This window comes from Microcaecilia unicolor, chromosome 3 (genome assembly GCF_901765095.1).
Source record: "Microcaecilia unicolor chromosome 3, aMicUni1.1, whole genome shotgun sequence".
Taxonomy (NCBI): Eukaryota; Metazoa; Chordata; class Amphibia; order Gymnophiona; family Siphonopidae; genus Microcaecilia; species Microcaecilia unicolor.
This window is the reverse complement of record NC_044033.1, coordinates 490,940,330-490,959,330: the sequence shown is the minus strand read 5'-3', so window position 1 is coordinate 490,959,330 and position 19,001 is coordinate 490,940,330. Positions and strand designations below refer to the sequence as shown.

Sequence of the window (19,001 nt, the reverse complement as noted above, 5' to 3'; positions counted from 1 at the left end):
TATCCCAGCAGCAAGAAAGTCAGATACAAACACATGTTTGCTTCATCCTTCCCATATACCAGTGCTAAGTCTTGGAATGAACTGCCGAAGCAATTAAAAAGGATATTAGACCATCAATTATTTAACCAGTTCTTAAAGACATTCCTATTCATGAAAGCCTATTCCTTCACGAACTCCACCACTTGACTCTCCCGTTGTAGTTTGCAGTGGGACTCTTACCCACTTGCTCTTGTTGGACAGTTTTTCCTTCCCATCTCTTTTCTGTGAATTCCTTCTAACTCTGTCATCCTATGTTTCTTTTATTGTAATTTTTCTTGAGCTACTGTATGCCACATTGTGCCTGCACTTGTGGGAAAATGTGGGATAGAAATGCACTAAAATAAAAATAAATAAATAAAACTAATACACAAAGCTGGAACAGATTGAAAACCATTTGAGAATTCTTAATTTTCCTCAAATTTTGAAAACCATTTGAGAATTCTTAATTTTCCTCAAATTTTAGCCACTTGGAAGAAATACACAATAGAAAAATTGGGGATGGAGACTTCATCTCTACCACCATTTAATAAAGTATATTTCCTACATGTGAAGAAAAATAGAGGAGGAAACAGATTCTAGATTCAGCAGCAATGTTGAAGAATTCAACTGATGAGGTGCAAGATAGTTCTACTTTGTTAGTGAGTTTTGTTTTTGAACAAGACTTAAATGTTTTTTTGAGGCTTTACTTCAGAAATTCAACTTTTTTGTTATTGGGTCAGAGAATATGTATATATCCAAATGTAGCTTGTGCTACACAAGAGAGAGGCAAACAAGGACTTTGTAAAAAAGATTGCGTTAGAGGCAACAGCACATAGTAAAAACGTTTTTAGGTATATTAAAATTAAGAAGCTGGCAAAAGAATCAGTAGGATCGCTAGATGACTGAGGGGTAAAAAATTTAAATTAATTTAATTTTATTATTTTCTACTAAAATGTTTTTATTTTTATTTATTACCAGTTCTGTGTAAGCCCCTGATGTAGCTCTTGCGTGGAAAAACACGGCTGTGTCAGGCTACTTACTATAGAGTTATTGTGGTGAATAAATAGCTTTGTGGACTTTTCTTCACATGATGTGCTTTTTTGTGTGTGCACCTAATTTTGAATCTAGACATGCACCTATGGTTACGGACCTCATTTTTCATCTTCAGGAGTTGACTAATCAGTTCCACATTCAGATCCATGTGAGATGGAAAAATGCTTGCTTCTTGTTATCCTGCCAGACCAGCTAAAAGAAGCACAGTCAACTGAGATGAGAAATGGAGCTAAGCCTGTGAGAAGAAGCAAACAAGCACTCGAGGCACCAAAAAATGCACAGTGAATATATAAGGCTGAGATCATAGAGAATTCTTTATAGTGATGCATTCTTGTGCTTGAACTGAAGGCACATGAACGCCTATGAAGCAAAAATATAGCAAAGCCGCACATATCGAAAGGCTAGAGTGGATCGCACACTTGCACATTACAAAGGAGGGGGGGGGGGGGAAATATCTTCCAAATTTCTATAGTTGGCCTATAGAAAATATACACAGGAAAAACCATACTGAAATCTCGCCATATTTTAAAAACAACTGAAACAGACTGCTTCACATTGAAAAGGAACAGAGAAGGGATGCTGCAAAGCAAGATAGTACAGCCACAAAAGCAAGTCTGGAAACCAGACAGAGATAGCTATGTAGACAGAAGGAAACACAGGAGCTCCCACATAGTTCTTGCCTAGAAAGAAAACACAGCCCATAATGTCAATATGAAATAGGCTGTAAGTAAAAGCAGAGAGAAAATGCAAAGCACGACTTGCATCACAGTGACAGGCAAACTGTGAAAAGCTGAATATATATTTTTCTTAATGGAGAATTTACCAGACAATAAACTGTAAAGAAACCTGACTTGTATCAGCTGTCCGCTAGAAAACTGTGGAAAACTGCCAGCAACTCAAAAAAGACACCAATGTCGCAAGAGGGCCAACACTAAACATGGAAATGAAGAGAAACTGGACCATAGACTCGGGCACCCCTGAGACACTGAACCAGAACTGCTAGTTCTAGTTTTGTTTTTTTTGTTTTTTTTAATGTAAGCTGACAAATGAGGTAATGTAGTGGTAACAGTCTAGATCAGGGCTGTCCAACCTCAGTCCTCGAAGGCCGCAATCCAGTCGGGTTTTCAGGATTTCCTCAATGAATATGCATGAGATCTGTTTGCATGCACTGCCTCCATTGCATACAAATAGATATCATGCATATCCATTGGGGAAATCCTGAAAACCCAACCTGGCAAGGGTCAAGATCAGGGTAATCCTGAAAACCTGAACAGGTAAGGGCTGAGATTGGACAACTCTGGTCTTGACTATTGTCTGTTGCCCTCTGGCTTACACCATGCAAACAGCTCAGCTGACCTTCAGAACATCTACTGTCCTTTAATTGACACTTGTATTTTGTGCATGCTCTGTTGCTTTATTTTATATGTTGTTTTGTTCAGACCATGCAGTATGCGTGTGATCGCTACATTTTCACTGAGGAGAAAGTCCATAAAAGGAATTAAGCAAAGCGTGCTCGTCTGGATCACTGCCTGCAGACCTAGACAGATAGGATGTAGATCAGGAAGAAACACCATTATTTAACTAGGCTGCAAAGTTCCAGAAGTTGAAGTCTAGTCTCCAGAGTAGACGAGCTGACTTTGCCGTCTGGTTAGAGGGACTTTCCCAACCTAAGTTGAATGAAGTGACTAAACCAGGATATTATCATTTGTTGCAGTGATGCATTATTAATATTAGTTATAAATATATTGTATTTGTTTTTAAAGGCTTGGTACGAGCTGTAAATAAACTGCATTTATCTTTGGGAAAGTTTGTGCGCTCTCTTCCTTTCTGGGAATCATTCCAAGCCAAAACAGGTGAAAACAAGAGCCTCCTGACAATGCATGCCACTTATAAAAGCAGGGCACACATGAAAATAAAATGTACTGTAAGTTTGCACCTGGCGGGAAGAAAATACAAGTAAATGGTGTACTGCTGATGGCCATATTGTGAGGGGGGGGGGGGAAGCGTCTCAAAAATGGGTTTTTAAGCTGAAGAAAGAGAGCACCAAAAGGGAAAAGGAGAGGCTGAGTATACCAATGCAGTTAAATATCTCCATAAGGCAGAGGGGAAGGGACAGCATACAAATTATACCACTCTGTTGCCAGACAATGAACATAGTACTTGAGCACTAGAGAACTATAAATATTTAAGGAAGAAGTTCAACACAAACTTATCCTGAGTTAAACGGAAGAACAAAGGATGCATACTTGCTGTTGTGTAGAGGTTCAGACCTCATTACCTCTAGTGGCTGTGGGGGAGGAAAGAAGGGACTTGGCACCACCAAATATTGCCCTCTAGCTCCAGGAAATTCCCCATACTCAACTGGCTTCCAGTCCGAAGACCGGACCAGAAGTGATCCTCAGAATAGATGACTTAAGACACCTCAACCTCAAGAACTTGTTCCTGGGCAGGGAGGAAGAAGGGAAAAGGAGTTGGAAATCTCAAAGTATTTCCCTAGAAAGTTCATCTTATGCCTCTTTTTCCTGTATGATAAGAAGAAATTTTAGCTGAACAAATCTAGAATATACTAGTTTAGGAACCGACAGGGCTATGTAGCTAAGGAGCTGCACAGGGTACAGTCACCATCTGCTGGAGGCAGAGAAATACTGAGGTTGTATGGATGCACAGTGTCCTTGAGGAGCAGATCACAAATAACTACTTTTTTTCTCTCTTTCTATTGGTCGACAGATATAATTCACAGGTTCTGGACTGATCCGCAGGATGCTACGGTATCTTTACATTTATCAGGAGAAATTGAAACTTTCAGACACAGGAGACTGCATCAACTACTGACTGCCTTTCCTGCTACCACACCTGCTTAGCTGTGCATGGTCCTTGCTGAAGGGAGCTTGCACTTGGAGATGCAACTCTGCTTCACACTGGGTGTACAAGGTCCGGAAAACCTCAATCAATATGTCTTCCAAAATCACAGGCCCTAAAAGGCAAAAAGATCATCAGAACTATGCTGCTCATTATTGATGTAATCCAGTTAAGTATCTTTCATCTATAGCTAGTTTGCTGAACATTATTACTTCAATGTATTTCCAGAAAATCATAGGACTGGTATTAAAGTTCATGTTAAAATAGAACCATTTGGTATTGAGCCATATTTATGATTGAACTCATGTGCATTTTCATCCTCAGCTTTATTGGATTTTGGGAGGAATGTTGCATGGTTTCAGCCTTGAATTTCTTTGCAGGATATATGACATACTTGATTGTATCAGTGTAAGAAATATCCAAAGGGAATGCAGCACAGGAATTTTTACAACCATAATATACGTGACAATGGGACTGACATGGTCCCATAAGCCAGTGATTACCAAACCTGTTCTGATGGAACCCCAGCCAGTTGAGTTTTCAGGATACCCAGAAATGGATATTCATGAGTTAGATTTATATGCAATGGAGGCACAGCATGCAAATCTAACTCATGAATATTCATTGTGAATATCTTGAAAACCTGACTGGTTGAGGTTCCCCCAGCAAGCACAAAAGTAGGGGGTGGCGCAAAAAACTGTCAGCAGCCAGATCTAGATTAACAGTCTTTATTGGCAAAGCACCTTATGTAAAAAGACTCAACACAGGACAGTGTTTCAAGGGGGGCGGGGAACTGCCTGCTTTGGTGGTCCTGTGGTATATCTTCTGCTATAGCTGTTACTGGGGTTAGGTGCTGAAGAATTGTTCGTGTAGGGGGTCTTCCCCTCCCCCTTTTCTTCTTGGGGTTCTACCAGGACAGGTTTGAAAACCAGTGCCATACGCGCTTCAACATATTGGCATCCTCTTGAATGAAGATGACAATGTTCCAGTGCAGAACCAAGGGATACAGGTACCATGTGCCAGAAAAGAACGGGGAGGAGTGACTGATGCACCATCACGGAAGGGCTCTGTTGTAGCATTAGTCTCTAATGAGCCTGTCAGTATCTACAGAAACAAACTGCTACAAACTTCTCAATAAAAACTACTGAAATAATACAGAAAGCATAAAGGGAGTGTCTTATCAACTGGTCAAAACTATAATGTATTATAACAGAAAACCAGCAAAACCAGTGTCAGAGATGGCACATTTTCTATGCTAATGAAGTGTCAGAGGAAGAGAACCTAGAAATCCCCAAAACTTCCATCTTTAAACCTTTGTACCATCTTACTTTGCTACATTTCTTCTAATAATCTTTAAGGATTTTTTTTTAAATTGCAGAATAAAGACTCAAAAATATCAGGGTAAAATGCGGCTCTGTGCTAGCTAATGCAGCAAAGGTTCACATTTTACAAGAAGAGCATCCCTCGATAATTTCTGGCAAAGCAGCTCTCACCTGTGGAACAGGGTCCCATTAACTATGTTATCAGTTTGTTTTCTTATGGTTATGAAATAAACAAAAACATTTTCTTTTTACACCACTAAAATAAAAATTAAATAAATAAATAAATTACCTGTGTGGCCAAAGCTTAATACTGTGATTCCAAAATTAAATCCAGCAAACAAATGAGCACTGGAGAAAGGAAATATTACAGTAATATGCAAGGTAAAGGTTCAAGCTGACTTAGACCATGGCCACTCCTTGTGACCTGAGGGGGGGGGGGGGGGGTAAAGGGTCATAGATTTCATATACCGCCTTTGGTACAACCAAAGCATTTCACATATTATATACAGGTATTTCTCTGTCACTAGCGGGCTCAAAATCTAAGTTTTTTCTACCTGGAAGGTTAAGTGACTTTCTCAGAGTTGCTGCAGTGTAAATCGAACCAGGGTTCTCCATCCACTGCACTAAACCATTAGGGTACTCCTTCACTCTACTGCCTCTGATATCCACTTGCGGGGCTAATTTTATAAAGCCTTTTTTGCACATAAAGCATTTTTTATAGACTGAAAAGGACTCTCAATAGAACTATGCAGCTGAATAAGGAATTGGAGGTTACTTAATTTTCTGTGCGGAAAACGAGTTAAATATAAAAAGTCTTGGGGGTACTTTTACTAAAGGTACGCTAATGGATTTAACACACGCTAAATGATAAGATGTCCATTATATTCTTATGGGTGTCTCATCTATTAGCACACCTTAGTAAAAGGACACCTTTATGACTAACTTCTCTTATCGCTGTGAGGATCTGGAATGATCTTCCAGGGAATCTTAGAAATGTTATTCATTATTTACAGTTTAGATAAAGCCTCAAAGCCTGGCTATTTCAAAACTTTCTATTATGAGTATTTTCAGAAGGTGTGTTTTATGAAAAATTATGTTCTTACCTGATAATTTCTTTCATTTGGTCACACCAGAGCAGTCCAGACTAATGGGTTATGCCCATCAACTAGTGGGGAGGAATATGTAGAAGCTGATAAAGATAAGGCGGAATTGTTTAACAAATATTTCTGTTCTGTGTTCACAGTTTAAGGGCCTGGAGCAGGACCCCAGAAGACAAACACAAACAGGAATGGAGGGGGTAGTAGTCTCTGAACAATTTTCAGAGGACTGTGTTCGTGAGCAGCAGGCAAAACTAAATGTGGATAAAGTGACAGGGCCGGAGGACATACATCTGAGGGTACTGAAGGAACTTAGGGAAGGTCTTGCGGCTCCATAGCCTGACATTTTTAATGCATCTCTAGAGTCGGGAGTGGCCCTGGAGGAATGAAGAACAGCAGATGTGGTACCTCTCCACAAACACGGAAGGAAGAGGATGGGAACTACAGGCCAGTAAATCTGAATTCTGGGGTAAGTAAATTAATGAAAACGCTTTTAGAACAGAGAATAGTAAAGTTTTTGGAATCCAATGGATTACAGAACCCGATGCAACATGGTTTCACTAGAGGCAGGCACTGTCAAGACAAAACTAATTAATTTCTTTGACTGGGTGACCAGAGAGTTGGATCAAGGGAAAGGGCTTGGTATGGTGTATTTAGATTTTACCAAGCCTTTGACATGGTTCCGCATAGATGACCAATAAGTAAACGGAGTGCCCTCAGTATGGGCCCTAAAGTGACTGAATGGGTTAGGAACTGGGTGAGTGGAAGGCAACACAGGGCAGTGGTAAATGGAGCTCATTCTGAGGAAAAGGATGTTACCAGTGGTGTCCCATAAGGATCAGTTCTTGGCCAAGTTCTTTTTAACATTTTTGTAGCTTTGGACCTCTTTGCCAGAGGATGTAGTAACAGCGATTAGCATACACGGGTTTTAAAAAGTTTTGGACAAGTTCCTGGAGGAAAAGTCTATAGTCTGCTACTGAGGCAGACATGGGGAAGTCACTGCTTGCCCTGGGATTGGTAGCATGGAATGTTGCTACTATTTGGGTTTCTGCCAGGTACTTGTGACCTGAATTGGTCATTGTTGGAAACAGGATATGGGGCTAGATGGACCATTAGTCTAACCTAGTATGGCTGTTCTTATGTTCTAAGTGATATTGCTGAAGGGCAGTCTGGTAAGGTTTGCCTCTTTGCTGATGATACCAAAATCTGCAATAGAGTAGACATCCTGATGGTGTGGATAACATGAGGAAGGACTTAGTGAATCTGGAGGAATGATCTGGAATGCTAAAAAACCCCCCAAAAAACGAGTTATGCATTTAGGCTGCAAAAACCCAAGGGAACAGTACAGTTTAGGAGTTGAAGAACTCTTGTGCACGAAAGTGGAACTGTATTTGTGTGTGATCGTATATGATGATTTTAAGGTGGCCAAACAGGTACAAAAATGATGGCAAAAGCTAGAAGGATGCTTGGGTGCACAGGGAGAGGAATGGCCAGTAGGAAAAGGAGGTGATGAGGCCCTTGTATAAGACTCTGGTGCGACCTCATTTAGAATACTGTGTACAATTTTGGAGATCAAACCTTGAAAAAGATATAAACAGGATGGAGTCGGTCCAGAAGGTGGCTATTAAAATGGTCAGTCGTCTTTACGACAAAGCGTATTGGGACAGTCTTAAAGATCTCAATATGTATACTTTGGAAGAAAGGCAGGAGAGGGGAGATATGATAGAGACATTTAAGTACTTATGTGGCATAAATGCAAAGGAGGTGAGTCTCTTTCAACTGAAAGGAAGCTCTGGAATGAGGGGGAATAGGATGAAAGTGAAAGGGGATAGACTCAGAAGTAACCTGAGGAAATTCTTCATGGAAAGTGTAGTGAATTTGTGGAACAGCCTCCCAGTGGATTTAGCCTCTTGTCATCTGCCCTCGCTTACCCCTGAGCAAGCGAAAAAATTTGGCTAGGCCAGTGACTCCACTTGAGGTTCAACAGGTTATTAAGGATTTACCGTCACAGAAATCTCCTGGGTTAGATGGCTTCCTGAACGAGTTCTATAAAAAACATTTGCTTTAGAGACTCCAAGTGGATGGTAGCTGGATTGTACAGCTCTTTCTTGGAGTTGGTCTAGCAGCTCCTGAACCGGTTTCTTGTCAGTGTCAGTTGAGCAGGGGATGACTGCTGGATAAATTTGCTCTTTCCAGGCTGCACTTTATCCTTAAGGAGCAAATTACTTGGGACTACTTTTCTTTTGTTTACATCCACTGATAGATGAATATATTCCATTAGTCTGGACTGGTATGCTATAGATGAAAAGGAAATTTTTAATTCTCTAGGTATGCCTAGTTCTTATGGAAACTGACTTGGGGAAAATTCACTGCTTATTTCTAGGATAAGCAGCATTAAATATATTGTAATGTTTCGGGCTTGAGTTGCACTACTGAGGTCTGTTCAAGATTCACAAAAGTTTTCAATGATAGAATAATGGCTTGGACTCTAGTACTTGCATTGTAAGTATTTAGATAATAGAAAAATCATGTATACATACCAGCATGCCACCTTAGGGCTATTCTGCAAATACCCACCTAACTTACACGGAAGCTCTATGGCTGGTGTAACTGCAAGTGTCGAAATGTTAGGCACTTTAATATTCAGTTATGCTAGTAATCTATAAAGGAAAAATAGGCCCCCGATATGTCTGGAACAGCGTTCCTGTATTGGTGCATCTTGCACCACCTTTGGATATGGCCAAGTCTCACTTACAGACCCACTACTTTGAGACTGCTTTTAAATCTGAAGCTCCTGACTCTTATTAATCCCAACCCTCTCACACTAAACATATTTTTACAGTAATACTTAATTGATTACTAAAAACTGTGTTGTCTGTGTTTCAACTGGATTTTAAGCACCATGAATAGGGACTGTCTCTATTTTGTGTGTGCACACAGTGCTCCATACACATACTGGAACTATATAAACGTTTAATAGTAAAATCACGAGTATTTATGAAGGAAGGTTCATGGTGGCCTAGCCTAGTAAAGGCTAGTTCTGATAAGCTGGAGGTTCAATAAAAGCAGGAAGAAAGTGCTGTCCACCCCGTCCCTCCTCCTGCCCCCCAAAATAGACACAGTGTATGCTCTTGGGTAAGGGACTAACTTCCTTTTATTTTTTGTAAAACATCCTGGTGTAGAAAGCTAAAAATGTTGAAATAAATTAGCTCCATCATTAAGTTGCTTCCTCTTCTGCCTTTTTCTCCTTGCCACATGGCTAATGCTAGTTTATTACAGAAAGATCCATCCTAACCTACAGTAAAAATTTCAACAGGCCTATCATTATTCTGTACTTAGGATTGAAAACTGAAAATTAAAAACAAGAAAGTTCATAGTGTGATTGTGGGTTTACCATGAGCCAAGACAAATCACCTTTTACAAGATACAATAAAGCTCCCAACATCAGATCCTGTCCAATTTGTCACAGCAAGGTGCCATCCTGAAACAGGTATGCCCAGAGCACTATATCCCACCAACTGGCTGAGACCAAATGAAGAAGACCCCCCAGACAAAGGACACAAGACTGCACACTCATACCAAGTTCAGGTTTGTCCAGCAAACTGATAAGAATTCTAAAAGGTTTCAGGTCCTGCGTCAAAGTGCTCTCATCTTCTGGCCCTTTACTTTGTAAGATTCCCACCATGGCCTGTTAAAAGGACAGAAAGAAAAGGAAGATTAAGTTCCACTAGGGTCTTCCACATAACCGTAAGAAAATTCAATGTGCTCTGGAAAGACTGGCTCCTCCAGGCCCAACAGCAGGTCCCATACAAAAACCCATAGATGGGAGCAAAAAGACACGTTTTAAATTCTGGCACCTACAAATGCATTTTACTATTACTGTCAACCTCTGATATTTGTTGATGAGTGGAATATCAAAATAAATATGATACTTGATATCTTTTCATGGTTGAGACCTGATGCTATTACAGCTTTATACTCAATATGGTAGCTAAAAAAAAACATTTTATAACGAGGTTTTTCCATTTTCTTATAGTAAAGGTAGTGTTTTGATGCAGCCAAAGCACACAGGGAGAAACTTCTATGGGGAAGCAGCACAAGCAGAAAAGGAGTAGAGGCTGGCTAAAAGGACAGACCACCACAGCAGATCTTGCTTAGTCACACTTTATTCAGAGCACCAGAAACAGGACCCAACATTGGCCGTGTTTAGGTGGGGAAACCCGCCTGCCTCAGGGGTCACAATCAATCTCTAACAGCAATGCACATGAAAAATACATGAATATATTATAGAAATATGGTTAAATAAATAATACAACTAAAACATACTTAGTAATGTGTAAAAAGACTAATAAAACAAAACAAAATACTAATAACTAAAATAATATACAGTAGAAATCAGTGGACAACGTAAAAGATTTTTTTTACACACTATAAACATCCATACATCAAAGGTCAATAAAAACCAACAATGGTGAATAAAAGATATATAAATGCACTGATAAAAAAATACCTCCCTGAAGAGAACTGAAACATCAAAGAAGGGGGCATACCTTTATAGGCAAAAAGAGAGACATACTTGCTGGTGCACAATTACTTGTAAATCACAGGGAAAACCAAGATGAAACAATTACATAAAAATGTCAAAACCACAGCATACATATAAATTGGAACAAGCGCTATCCAGAAGATTTAAAAAACAAAACAAAACTTAGGTCCAAGATACACTAAAAAAGGACCTAAAGCAAAACATACTGGGTCTAATTGTGTGTATAGATATATGAGAAAGTGAGCCAGGTTATTGGCACATTTAAAAACTCTACACGATAAAAAGCTGAAATACTTAAAACACAATTAAAACAAAAGTAAGACTCATATGAAAAAATAAACTGATCTATAAGAAAACCGCTGAGCACTGCATAGCTGTAAAAAAACCTAGAAATACTCAACCCCCGGATGTGATGGCGCTAAAACCACCGTTTAAAAACCATGGTGGCATTATTGTCAGCCAGTGCCGGGTCCTGTTTTCTGCTCTGAATAAAGTGTGACTAAGCAACGTGTCCTGCGGTGGTTCGTCCTTTTAGCTAGCCTCTATTCCTTTTCTACAAGTAGTGTTAAGATTTGTTTCTACTCTCGATGCAAATTTCTCACCGGGTCATTGTATTCTACTCTATAGGAGGATGTAGTGGCAATCCTCTCAGTATAAATCTTCCATATATGATGTAACTTGTACTATACAACACTGTGAAATATGTATAGGGTTGGCAACAAAATCAAAAGGTGGTTAGAGCAGAGGGGATAACCATGGAAGCCAGAGTTCAAGCTCCACTAATGCTCCTTGTGATCCTGAGCAAGTCACTTAACCCTCCACTGCCTCAGGTAAAAACTCAAGCAGTCTTTTACTAAAGTTTAGCACATGCTAACAGACATTAGCATGCACCAAGTGCTACACGGTCCACAGGTATAAAATAGGACATGCATCATTTAGCGTGCAATAATTCTTTTAGCGGATGCTAAGCTTTATTAAAAGGGCCCCTTAGATTTAAGGCCTCCAGGGTCAGGGAGATGCTTGCTGTAAATAAAATACAGCATAGTGGAACATACCATAAAGCACACAATTTTAAATTTGTAGAATTTTTTTATAAGTTGAAAAAAAGGTTTGCAACAGGGAAAGTTCCCTTGATTTTGTCCATTTTCCCATTCTACTGTGCAAAAGAATAGTTTATAATTCACCTCTGTTCGATATACTGTCAATCATAGGATATCTAAGTTGTTTACAATAACTTTAAATAAAATAAGACTATCAATGGAGACAAGAAAAGGAATAGTACAATAATAGTACAGTATTCTCAGTGGAGAAGGGTAGATGGTGAGACTCCCCATATGTCTGTAATGGGACCGCTACTTTTTAATATAATTATAAATGATCTAGAGATGGGAGTAACTAGTGAGGTAATTAAATTTGCTTTTGACACATGGCCATGTGTGCTGGGGTCTTTTTTTCCCACTGTGGTAAAAAGGTCCCAGGCGCTTGGGAAAAACGGCCCCCGCCGCTAGCGTAGGGCCCTTTTTCCTGCAGCTTGGTAAAAGGACCCTTAAATGCTTAAAAAAGAGGGGTCATAAAATCCTACAAAGAAATTCCAGTTTTCTTTGGATAGGAGAAACTCTTCTAATATCATTAAAAAAAATTCACAAGAGGAAGATTGGAAAGGGAGTATTTATTTTCTGTTTTAAAGCTGTCGCAGAAAAGACTGTTTTCCGGTTTAAGCCCTGAGAGAAGGCAACCTGTAGTGCCATTGGCCAGATACTTTCAAAGTTGATGCCCTGGGCTCTGATTGGCAATGGAGTTCAAAATCCATCCAGGAAGTACTGGAGTTTCCCCAGTCTCAGTGAACTCCATAACAAAGAAAATGTTCCACTCAATGTGGAAACTCAATGTGGAAACTTAACGAATAAAATCTTTCTTCCCGAGGGATATATTTCGCAACCTAATACAATCAATGATAATAAGCCATGCAGACTACTGCCACGGAATCTATGCAGGATGCAAAGAACAACTCACAAGAGAAGCAGGCATACCGCAAGGATAAGCAATCTTAGCACTACTGTTTAATGTTTACATGTATCCAGTCTGCAGCTTGTTAGCAGAATTAGGGATACAATATAGATTATATGCTGCTGACTTCCAATTTTTGGTTCTGATAAATGATTCAAGAGGATTTTGGTTATGCAGAGTGTATACTAAAACTATATGTTCCTGGATGAATGCCAGTTGATTGAGTTTTAGCAACATTCCAAGCCAAATTCTGTGGTTTCGAGATGAAATTTAAGGTACTGATATTGGTGTTTAAAGCACTGAATAATGATGCATCCTTAAGCATTATATTGAGTTTGAAAATCTACCATCCAACAAGGATGTTACGTTCTCAGGGTAAATGTTTATTAGACATTCCCTCTTTTCACCAAGTCCATTCTGATGAGGATCACTGCTGTATGTTTTGTATGGGTGGGCCTATTTTGTAGAATAAATCTTCTTTTGAACTTGAGACAATTAACATCAGTTTTCTTTTAGAAAGGAGGTAAAAGCACAGTTGTTTCAGCAGGCTTTTTCTTTGAGCTCATTTGAGTTTTTAATTGTATTTTAATTTGTTAAAATAAATACATTTTTTGGCTGTTCCTTTGACCCCCATCTGTCCTTTGAAGATTAGGTTTCCTCAGTGGTCAAGATATGTTTATTATCTCTGAGAAATATCCAGGCTATTGGACCTGACCTCAGCCAGTTCTTTTCACTGTGGTCTTTTGCTACTGATTAGTCATCTCAACTACTGTAATTCAATATTACAATGGCCCCTCACTATTATACCTTCAACTGGTTTAGAATATGGCAATCAAAATAATCACTCACATATAAAACCATGTTACTCCATTACTTAAGGGATTTCACCAGCTTAAGAGTATCTTACAACACCAAATTTAAAAGTTTTGATATTGACACACAAGCCTTCTAAAGGGGTTTCCCATTTTATTCATTTGACCTTCTTTTCATTTGGTCTTCTAATTCTAATGAGCTAAACATCACTTTGTGAGTTTCTCTCTGAAAGGCAGGAAACAAATTGTTGTGGTTTATCACCGTTACATGTACCTGGACTAACATTTCCTTGGAGAAGGTATTAAAGTAGTAAGTGGCATGCTCCTCCGGATTACTGTGCCTCGTGCTCCTGGGTCCTATAATAACACCATTGTTATCAAAACCTTCAAGGAACCAGAAGAGAAAGAAAATTACTTCTCAGCATGGTCATTTATTTCTTATTAATGTTCATAAATACAAAGTCAAGGCAAACATTGATAACTTACCAAAATAGTCAATAGTCCATGCAATGTCAGCAAGAGAGAGATGATTCAATAGTTTAATAAGAAGTTAATTCTAGTTAGATTCATTGTGCAAGGTGCAATTCTACTTTATGGAAAGTTGCTGACCCTAATTCAGGATGTTCTCTCAAAAAAGTGTTATTTCATCTGTCCTCAAAAGACAGTTTAGCAGCAGGTCAATTTATAATCTTGGAGTTAGCCAGAGTAAAAAAAAAAAAAATGCTGTGAAGACAGTATTCACAACCCCTTTGGGATGGATGGAGTCCTGGATGGAGTCCCAGTTATCATGCAATAGCATCACTTCACTGCTACACTCAAGATGCTAGAAATAAGGGACTGTGGCCTTTGACCAAACTGAATGGGTTAAGGGTTAGGAGTAAGAAGAAAGAGTCAAAAATATACAAAACTCCCACCCAAGCAAGAAAGCTCCAAGTAGCTGCAAAAAAATGCTGATGGTGTGGCAGCCCTAAAAGAGGTGGATTTCAACAGAGCTGATATCCAAAAGAAATTCTGAGAAGAAACTCCTTGGAAACACATGTTTAGCAAAAAACAAGGACAAGTAGCAGCCACATATTGTCTTATATAGGGAAATACATTTTCCAAAGATGCTGCTCTCAAGTAGGGGAAGGTGCCAGAAGCCCAAGCCTCTGAATATACCATTTCATGAAATCTAATTTGCATTTATTAAGAAAACTTCAACAACAATAAAAGTGTAATGCACTGGGAAATCCTGTTGGAATTGTTTTTGCCCTTGATATTATATGATGAAGAATGGTCTATCAAATAAGTAAACTAAACTGAAACCTCCTCTTTTCATTCTATGAATGATATGAGAAATAACATCCCTATGCAACTTAAAGGTCATACAGAATGGGAGTGATGTAACCAATGGATTTTAATCTGAGATCAAAATGAGCTACAGAGGGCTTACTGTCTAAGAGGCCTATTTGTTAAACTGCGATAAGAGTTTGTCATTAGAATGTTTTTTGGGCAAAATTTCCACAGTAATTTATACATTAAGGAGATCTGAATAGTATGTGGAAGAAAGCAGCTGTGATTTTAATGTAAATTATTGTGGAGGCTGTTAACTACAGCCTGCCTTGCTGTTTACAGCTGTTGACTGTGCCACGCTCTCCAGCCTTTTGTCACCTTCTTCCTGCCATTAACAAATTCCACATTAGGTGTTTAATATGGGATTTAACATGCGTTAATAGTATGTACTATGCATTTACAGTTTCTTATTGAATGTTAACACCTACATCAAATACCTAATATATTTTACTAAATAGGCCCCTTTGTTTGCACTTGAAGCAATGGAGGGTTAAGTGACTTGTCCCAGGTCATGAGGTGTGTCAATGGGATGGTGTAACAACTAGACTACTCCTTCACTCCTGTACAATAAGTATAAATAATACATAATTACTATCACTACTCAATCCTACAGGCATCATTTGTGCGTGGCAAAATATCACAAATTATGAATTCCATGGCGACAGGTAAACATACAAATAACATATTTTCATGTATTAACTTCTTTTATAACTTTTCTCCCATGTTATACACTACATAAACACAGAAAATGATGGCAGATAAAGACCATGTTGCCTATTTAACTACTAAGCTCTACAATTCTGACTTCTCCCTCAGAGAATTTCTGGGCTTGTTGTATACTTTCTTAAATACAGATACAATTTGACTCCATGAATTCCACTGGGAGGACATTCCATACATCCACCACTCTTTCCAATGGATGCACGGAACAGCCTCCCAGCAGAAGTAGTGGAGATGAATTCAAGAAAGCATATGATAAGCACACAGGATTTGTGGAGAAGGGATAGTAGTATTTAGCAAGTGTTATGGATGGGCAGACTGGATAGGCTGTATTGTCTTTATCTGCTGTCATTTTCTATGATTTTTATTTGTTTCTTGAGGAGACACTAATGTTAACATTAAAAAAAAAAAAAAAATCCCCAACAACAAAAACCTCCTTTCCTATAGCCACTCGTCCCATGAAAAATGAAAATAAATAGGAGAACTCTGCAGTGCCGATCCCTGACAGGACACCTTTGCAGTATGCTGACTAAATTGTTTCATGTGCCACGACTGTTGAGGTCTTTTCCTCCTTTACAGTTAAAGCGGAGCCTTCTGCATAGTTTTGTTATACACATTTTTTTGTTGTTTTTATAGCTGAAGACAACGGTTCCCATTTAACGTTTGAGTACTGTAACCAAATTATCCATGCATCTGTTTCTCTACCAGTCACAAAATTGAGGTTTATGAAATGGTTTGCTGACTTACCTAACAGCCATGCATAAAGTCTCCGGTTCAGTGACATATCCCTACGCAATACCACATACAATGCTGCAGACAAAATTCTGATCATATCAGGACGCGTGGCCTGAGAAAAGGAAAGACACATATTTTAGAGAATTCCACAAAGTGTTACCTTATATACTTAAAAAACAGACATTTGCACGAAGGTCACAAGTTACTGAAATTAATCTAACACTGGGACTCCAAACTTGTTTCATGCTGTTAGCAGCCACCAATAAACCAAAATATAGTACAAACCTAGAGATTTGTTTGGTGTGTGTGTGTGGGGGGGGGGGGGGGGGGGCACTGTTGGGCAAGTTACAAAATGACTGCTTAAGTCTGGAGCTCCTGCCTTCTTGGGTGACAATTTGATTCTCCACCATCAAATTGAGGGGAATTTTCTTCAATTATTGGTGTCATATCTGTTGGACTTAATAGAGAGTATGAAACCACCAAACCTGGAATACATAGTGCACTCACAGCAGGGAACAAAGTGCTCCAAGCATGAGCTGCCATCCCCTCAGAAACAAGGAAATGACAAGGAGTCAGATATTACTTTACAGAATCTGATGGCAGAACTGCTTCAAATCAAGGAGATTTTAAAAGAGAATAAGGACTCCTTAGTGATGCTTCAAGAAGAGGTTGGTGGCATTAAACAACAAATTAGCAGTTTGGCCCAGTGCATGCAGGTGCTCGAGAACAAGATGGCGGCCCAAATGGAGTTTGCATCTGAAGTGCACGGGAATGCTAAGAAAACACAGAATTTGAAGCGTGATTACAAGTATCAAACCACAATGCGGTGGAGCAACTTGCACATTCTGGCACTACTCGAAGGTGCCAAAGCTGCTGAAATGGTTTCCTTCTTGAAGTCTTTTTGCTGAAGCTACCCAATTTACAATTTGGTCGGTACTTCGAGGTTGAGTGCGCCCATTGCATTCCCTCAAATGCGGCCAGTGTTTCCCGATATTCGCACCAAGTAGAAGCAAAACTTCTTCACTATCACCAGGCTTTAGCAATCCTACAGGCCACAAAGTTAAAAGCTCCTTTGATGTACCAAGGACAGAAGATACTCATCTTACCAGATCTTAATGACAATACGATGAAATTGCACAAGTAGTTCCTATCATATCAGGAGCAGCTCAAGAAAGTGGGAACTAAATATGATATGTTTTGTCCAGTCAGACTGTGAGTGACTCTTAATCACGTGACTAAAAATTCTGAGGATCCCAGTAAGCTACAGCAGTTTCTGGATGAGCAAGTTGGTTCAGGTATGGGCACCTAACATGGAGATATTTGGTGACCCCAGTTCCATCCCAGGCTGTTTACACAGTTTGGGGCAGTCAGACAGTCATTTAGGAATAAGTGGAGGATCGCAGTATGTTTTTTTTTAACTTTTCAGTTTTAAAATGGAGCCCGGAGCGAGGCAAGACCCTTGGGTCTCATTCAGTATCCCTGTCAGTCCTTAAGGGTTTGGGGTGTTATTTGTTGCCTTTTTGTAATAATGAATCTAATTAATAGGCCCACCAATCTTCAATCTTATTATTCAGACAGGAGTAATCAAATAAAGATCCCACTAAATAACACCCTTCACAATGATTCACAATGCTTCACATAATGTTCAGAGAGGATTCAAATTTTTATATGCACATATATGAAGTCATAGACCTCAGTGGCGACTCATTTCACAAGAACCAGACATACGCTTGGCTCACCTCACCTCTTCACTGGTCTGTATAGTCTTAGGTTTACTTAACTTTTTATTTAAACTTCTCGTTTTTATATTTAAAAAAATGTTATATAAGAAGATGCAAGTTAGTTATGTTCAATTTAACGACCACCGGATTTGGAGGGACATTGGGTTGCAATTGTGGTTTAAACTGGGTCTTCAATTTATTTTTATTTATTTATTTATTGCATTTGTATCCCACATTTTCCCACCTATTTGCAGGCTCAATGTGGCTTACAATACATCATGAATAGTGGAAATATATAAGAGAATATACATTTAGTATTACATAAGGATCTTGGGTAGCATGATAGTGATGAAACATGATAGTAGTTTAACAAGCAAATAATGTAAGACAATTCTGGGTATATGTGTAGGAGTTCACAGTTGTTGATCTTTGTGGTATGCCTTGTTAAAGAGATGAGTCTTCAGTAGTTTGCGGAAGAAATTGATTCATGTCTATGCACCCATGACAGATTCATCGGACCATGCAACAACCTGGATGTCATTTGACCTGGCTATAGGCTCTCACAGCTCTCGATATGGCGTTTTAATACTGGGCTCTTAACTGACCTCAATTTTTGTGTTGGTTGGTTGTATCACTAGAGTTGAGGGGGGGTTAAAAAGGGGGGGGGGGGGAAGGTTTTTTGGGGATGGAAAGACAATCTGATCTTGGAGTTGGAGATCGAGGAGTTATATCCATATGCAGAGACTCCAAGGACGATCGCTTTGTTGACATCCCCCACA

General features: G+C 39.2%; 1 protein-coding gene across 2 annotated transcripts in view; it reads right to left on the bottom strand.

Moving 5' to 3' along the window:
- DOP1A (DOP1 leucine zipper like protein A) overlaps positions 1-19,001 on the bottom strand; it is a 227,795-nt gene that overhangs the window by 161,048 nt on the left and 47,746 nt on the right. For both annotated transcript variants that reach the window (XM_030199075.1, XM_030199077.1), the window contains exons 8-11: positions 16,514-16,613; positions 13,989-14,098; positions 9,929-10,037; positions 3,925-4,045 (exon numbers count right to left, since the gene is read on the bottom strand). In XM_030199075.1, coding sequence (XP_030054935.1) covers positions 3,925-4,045; positions 9,929-10,037; positions 13,989-14,098; positions 16,514-16,613 — 440 coding nt within the window. The remainder of the gene's footprint in view (positions 1-3,924; positions 4,046-9,928; positions 10,038-13,988; positions 14,099-16,513; positions 16,614-19,001) is intronic.